This window comes from Scophthalmus maximus, chromosome 7, assembly GCF_022379125.1.
Source record: "Scophthalmus maximus strain ysfricsl-2021 chromosome 7, ASM2237912v1, whole genome shotgun sequence".
NCBI lineage: Eukaryota > Metazoa > Chordata > Actinopteri > Pleuronectiformes > Scophthalmidae > Scophthalmus > Scophthalmus maximus.
Window position 1 is genome coordinate 4,806,940 of NC_061521.1, and position 6,422 is coordinate 4,813,361.

The window sequence follows — 6,422 nt, forward strand, 5'->3', positions numbered from 1 at the left end:
TAAGCTCATTCTCCCGCTGCACTCAATGGAGGGAGATCTGGATAAGAGGATCAGACTTATGCCTGAAATTTAAATGTAAATGTTCTGTAAATAGTTGAAAAGCCTTGTTGAGGCCCATCAAATCCTTTGTGCAGGCCAACATCTGCCTAAAGTGCCTCCACATTCACCTGCTCACATGCACTCCACCAGCCAGTGAATGGGAAAGAAAAGGAGTGAGTCTCCCCTTTTACTGAAGAGGGCTTTGAATGACCTGCGACCTCCATGCAGGCCTTTTATCGCTGGCCTTTTTCTGCGTCACTCTCACATTCAGCTGGTTGAGAGATGAGGACCATCGAACATCCAGGATCAAGAGAGAGACCACATACCCGTGGGCAGCTGAGGAGCTGAGAAAACAAGGAGAAAAGTGGAGGACAAATCAAATGGCGCTCCACCAGCTACTCTATGGGGCCACCACTTGTCCTCCACTGCAATGGGCTCCGGTGTGAGCCCCCTCTTTCACAGGCACTGTGGGCCACCCGGATCTGCCCTTCATCCATTACAGTGTCCAGAGAGATGGTGGGCACTGAGGAGGAGAAGGAGTGGTGGCAGAGTTCCAGGCAGACACCAGCAGAGACAAGATGGTTGGCTAAATGGAAAAAAAGAACCCATCCTGGACACCCCTCATTCCTTACCCTTCCAGAAATGAGAGGAAAGATAAATGAGGAGGAGGATTAGGAAACAAATGTTTAAAGGGGAGCAGGAGGGGGAGTTGTGGGGAAGACTGCTGAAGGATGAAGGCATGAGGCTCTAAAAGGGAGAAATGTGGGACAACAGGGTGACGGAAGATGTTCAGCAGTTCACAGAAGTTGTGAAAAGAGGAGAGAAATGAGAGATTAAGAGCAGAGGAACGGAAAAGGAAAATGGAGCTGGGCAGAAGAAAAAGTGAAAGAAGACTTAAGAGTGAGAAAATAGGATCAAGCCCTGAGGAAAAGCACTGCAAAAAAACATTGGAATAAAACCACCTTTTAACTTTTGTCCTTGCACTTAACAGTAAAAATAAGAAAATAAAGTAACTCTAAAAAGTAAGCAAATGTTACATGACAGGTATATATATATTTCAACCCGCAACTGATAACAAGACTAGATGGCAACAGCAGTTCGCCTATGTAAAAATGTAGAACATTTACACTCCAAAATATTTCAAAAGAAAGTTTGGAAGAATCTGCCGTCTTACAAACCTGCTAGGATGGGCGTTCTTTTTACAGTGTGTGATGGGAAATGGAGGTCTAAGAACAGAGATGGAGGGGGGTGGGTTAACGAGGCTGGGGATGTTAACGAAGACTAATGAAGGCAGGAGTGCTGCTTAACCTGCACTCCATCGCTCTGTGAGGCCTCCAACCTCGAGGTGTCGGAGGAAGAATGCATGAGTGTGTGTGTGTGTGTGTGTGTATGTGTCCACCGCCCCCCTCCTCCTCCTAACACACTGCGCTCCCACCCATTCTGCTACAGCTTCACATTGTGACAGCGTCGTCTCCTCCTCACCGCCGCCACCACTGGGACAAATTGCAGTACCATCATGCGTCACGCTTAAGTGCCCCCCCCCCACCACCACACACATACACACACACCCTTTTCTTTTCTCTGTTGCTTTGCACTCCTCCACACCCGTACACCCCCCTTCTATCCCCTTGCACTTCCCCTGTTTCTGTAGTTGCCCCCTTTCCTATACAGTTACAAAAAACAAATCTCCCCTCTGACAGCATAATTCACCGAGCCGGCCCAGAGGAGGTGGTGAAGGATGGACGGGCCTCCTCAGCTGACCTCCGGTGAGGACCCAGTTGGTTTGTTTCCCCACGTAACCCCGGCCTCCATACAACCAAGGGCCAAGGGAGAGAAAAAAAGAGGAGCGACTCTGGTGGATTCAAACCAGTGGCCCCTGTGTATGCCTGAGTGAATGCCGTTGAGCCTAATACCCACTAATCTGGTCATCAAATACCCCCGCTGCCATGACTGGAGATCAGCTTTTTTTCAGACTACCAGCGGGGCAACAAGGGACGTCAGCCCAGCCGAAGCTGATTTGGACGAAGATGGAGGGATAACATGACGAAAAGAAAGAGACAGAGAGAGGATGGTGGGAAACAAGAAGAAATAAAGACGTGAATGTGAACAACTGAAAGGCAGAAAACAACTGAAGAAAAAAGAGGTCGTCTGAGGTGACCACAGGCTTGGTTGTGTCTTTCCTTTAAACAACAAACCCAATCCAACTGAGGTTATACACTCTATGTAATTGACAATATGAAGGTGAACTTGATGAAAACAATCTGAGTATCAATAACTGTCAAGCTCTGAAATTTGACATTGAATATCTATTCAGAATTATAATACTTATATAAAACTATTCTTATTCTGTGGTCAAAGTAACTGATATCAATTCATTTTCGCTCGTTTTAGTTAAGACTAAATGATTGTATGTCTGCTTGTGTTTAAACAACATTTAACAACTTTGGTTCATTAAAAGTGCAGAAAACACAAGTTTATTCATATAATTAGGTGTTGGAAAAATTGTTTTGCTTCAGATACTGAAACTCAGTTATTGCATCTTAAGCACGGTTGCCAATGCTAAGTGCTTGTAAACTGTGGGAACTGTTGGGTTTTTCTCTACGATATTGTAACGCCACGATATTAAAGTGCCCTGAGATATAGTGCATGTTGTGATTTGGTGCAGTAAACATTTACCTGCACTGAATTGAGCTGACTCTGTTACATACACTGAGTTTAAGTCAATTTATTTGGTCAAATAAAATCCAATGGTCGTGCAGTAAATCCTCGACCATATTGGACTTGTTTTAGTACGGTGTTGATTCAACTTAATCATTATTTTTAAGGCTGTCTATGGTGATGGGTGATTTTATTTCAGCCTTATTTGCAGTTAGATTGAGCGAATTTCCATCTATCTTTTAATAATGTCTTGTTCATACTTTGGCATCTCGCCGTGTGTGATGCTTTTGGATGTCACTGCGTGTTTGACTGACAGACTGTCTGACTGAGACGGCCATCTGTCCACAGACACCCTGACAACAAGAGGCCCGGACACTCCATGAGCTCAGACAGCACAGGGCACGGCTGGCACTGCCCATTCACAAATATCTTTTACTAGGACAGATGGTGCTGAGTTTTCTCCTCATGTGTCTTTTTCTTCCAGCACCAACCATTTCTGCGCTGCCTCCTGAGCAAGCTGGCACCTCCTTTGTGCCGTGACATTTCATCAAAAGCTTAATTTAAAAACTGCCCAAATAACAAAAAGGAGGAGTAGGGCGAGAGGGATCCCTGAAGCTTTCTGCAGATCCAGGCATGCTGGCGCAGCCACAAAAAGGTTTCACATCTCTTCGACTAAAACTGGCTCTGAGCAGCTTCTCCCCCTAATCTTTGTTTCATGTTGCACCCCTCGAAAAGGTTCAGCCAAGCAGATCAGTGTCCTCTCTGGCACGCTGCGACTGAACCGTACGGCTGGCAGGGCAAACCAGAGGAGAAAAGGTGGAAAACCCTTCCAGTGTTCAGACTTACGATTACAAATCCTGATTCATCTCCTCTCCCTGAGCTCCTGCCCATTACTACAAACAATCATTTTGTGATCAAAATCTCAGCAGTACCAAGTGCATCTTAATTTCTAGGAAAGATCGTACGATTCCAAAGATGACAAATATATCAGCTGAATTTGGGTAAATGTGCACAAAAATTATGCACAAGACAAGCATTTTTAAATTTTTTGTTGTAATGAGTGAACATAAAAAAACATCTTCCTGGGTTTGGACATTTCCCTCAGTGAAGCATCATGAACCATCAGTTAAGTGTTAGGACAAGCTCATACAGGACACAATGTGAAACAGTATAGTCACGAGTCCAGTGTAGCAAGTAATCAACTCATCCATTTGCAAAACACAAGAGGAAGCTTCCTACTGGCTGTCCTTCACATGGGAAAAAAATTATTCAGTGCCCTCTAGGGTGCCCTTTCATGCAATAAATTATGACGATGTGCCCTTTAGAGCAAGAAAATTTGATAACGTGTCTTAATGAGTGTCCTTCTAGTGGTGCCCTTACAATGGTCTAAACTTGACATTCCCTATATGGGTGCCTTTCCAATGCAAAAGGGTGCCGTTATGTAGTGTCCTTACAACCCCTACATGACAGTGCCCCAAAGGGTGCCCTTTCCAGTAGAGAAAATAGGATGCAGTGCTGTATACGTTTCTCCTACAGGTGAGAAAATGTTATAAAGTGCCCAATTCGATGCTGCTCTAATGGAGAAGTTCCCCTCCGACGGAGAAAATGTGATGTGGTGCCATATCGGTGCAATTACAATGGGGTAAACTGAAGGTCCCCTACAGGTGCCTTTCTGATGAAAAACTCATGAAGTGCCCTCTTACACGCCCTTCCAAGTGAGAATTCTATTTAATCATAAATGTATAGCTTTTTCCGCATTGGTGGGGCCCCATGTTGTGTAGTAGGTGCCCTTTTTATTTTTTCGGCCCTGCCCCTCAAACAGCCTGAGTGCGCCACTGCCATCTGCTAATGGAGATCATGTGATATGACTGACAGCTCCAGAGAAGCTACTGAATTGACCTTTTCGTGAGACCGATTCCAATGACTCATTTAGGTACAGTATCAGTATGAAGCTGCTAAGGCAGCAGGTTCTCTATAGTGTCAGTGTTAGTCCTGTCCTGAAATGAGAAGCAGCAAATTAGAGGTTGGAGCCACTACATTACATTATTGATTGAATTCAATTAAAGGGGGGCTGCTGCAGTATAACAATGTACGCTCCTGGTTCACTGCAGGACATGTTGAGTAGGCCTATTACCTCCTCTGCTGGAGGTGAAACCTTCACCCTGAACCTCTCTGGCTTTGCAGAGCCTGTGTTGTGTGCTGTTGTTTTTTTTTCTTGAAACCTGCATCCTTTTTGCCAGCGGGCAGCTTGGACAGTCACCAGAGTCTAGAAACACTCCACTTAAACCTGAAACAAGCTGATTTGATCTCCCATGGGATCTGACTGCAGACAGGTTTAACATGCAAGACCACTGAAACTGTAACTTCTGACACTCGATCATCTACAAGTCTACTTGCTGGTCACAGACCTCTGGTCTTGAGTTTACAGGCACATTAATCTTGCCTCCTTTCTCATATCCAAGATGTCAGATGTCTATCAGTTAACACAGTTTTTTTTAAATAAAGTATCTTTTTTACTGGATTAATTATAGGATTACTGCTGTTGTTGTTGCCAGATCTGGGGCCTGTGACACTCTTAATAAGCCAGTCAGACCACATTGTCCAAACTTCTCTCTTCATGCTTGACAGCTCCTGTTTGGAGCTGATATGTGACGCCCTGCGACTCCCAAAGTTTTAATCTGCAGTCCCACAGACAGCCACAGACAGACCCTGCCAACCACACACCAAACATGTGTGTGTGTGTATGTGTGTGTATAATAACACACGTATACGTATATGCGTTTTCTTTCTTTCGTTTCCTTGAATATTCCCAGAGACGCACAGCGCGTTGCGCACCGCATGTTCAACTCTGGCAATGAAAGCGAGGAGGAGATTTGCAAATCCAACAAAAATAACATAAACACAAACTGCACGCGGACTTCTGCGGTTTGTTTCGGACAGAGCTTACTTCCCAACTCACCTGAGGCTCCGGCGCGATCACCGTAAAGGTGGCACAGCAAGTTAGAAACCGCACAGTTTAAAAAAAAAAAAAAAAAATCAGAACATAAGGGGAGATCATGTAAGAGTTTCTGTGTCTGGTGGAACCAAAAGACGAATGACAGCACGTCTTACCTCTGTGGCAGATGAGGATGAGGTGCGTAGCTAAGAGAAGCCAGCAGGCGGTCGTCTCCATGTTGGGGGGGAACGCTCGCAGACGCGGTAGAGAAACAAATCAACAGTGTTTATTCAGGGGAGCGGGTCCCGCTCGGTCCTCACAGCTCCATGCTGCTCCGCTCCTCTCCTGCCTGTCGGTCGGTTGGTCTGTCGGTTGTATACTGTGTGTGTGTGTGTGTGTGTAGTACAGATCCCAGGTCCCGGTGCGCCGCTCCTCTCCGCTCGCTCTCCTCCACACCGACCGACTGACTGAAGAGGAGCCGCCTGGAAGCGGTGCACCGCCCATATCCCGCAGCCACAGCTTACACTACAACCCCTGACTAAAAACAGTTCATAGTTTGTTGTTTTATTTTAAATAGTTTTGCCGATTCTTCACTCGTTTTAAAATTGTATTTTATTGTACTGTATATAGCATAATATCGCCAGAGGAGTAGAATGAACTCCCGTTTAATGTATGAATGGAAAATTATGATGTTAAGGGGAAGATTAAAAAGACAAAGTGAGATACAGGGCAAACAAAAGCCAAAGAATTCAGAGAGGAAGAGAGAATGGAAAGGGAGCAGGGAGGAACC

The 6,422-nt window shown here is 45.2% G+C and overlaps 1 protein-coding gene across 5 annotated transcripts in view; it reads right to left on the bottom strand.

The window, feature by feature from the left end:
* The window catches only part of ptprz1a (protein tyrosine phosphatase receptor type Z1a), an 87,620-nt gene extending 81,515 nt beyond the window's left edge, over positions 1-6,105 (bottom strand). For all 5 annotated transcript variants that reach the window (XM_035641985.2, XM_035641984.2, XM_035641983.2 and 2 more), the window contains exon 1: positions 5,809-6,105. In XM_035641985.2, coding sequence (XP_035497878.2) covers positions 5,809-5,869 — 61 coding nt within the window. In that variant the 5' untranslated portion in view covers positions 5,870-6,105. The remainder of the gene's footprint in view (positions 1-5,808) is intronic.
* Between the last annotated feature and the right edge of the window lie 317 nt (positions 6,106-6,422).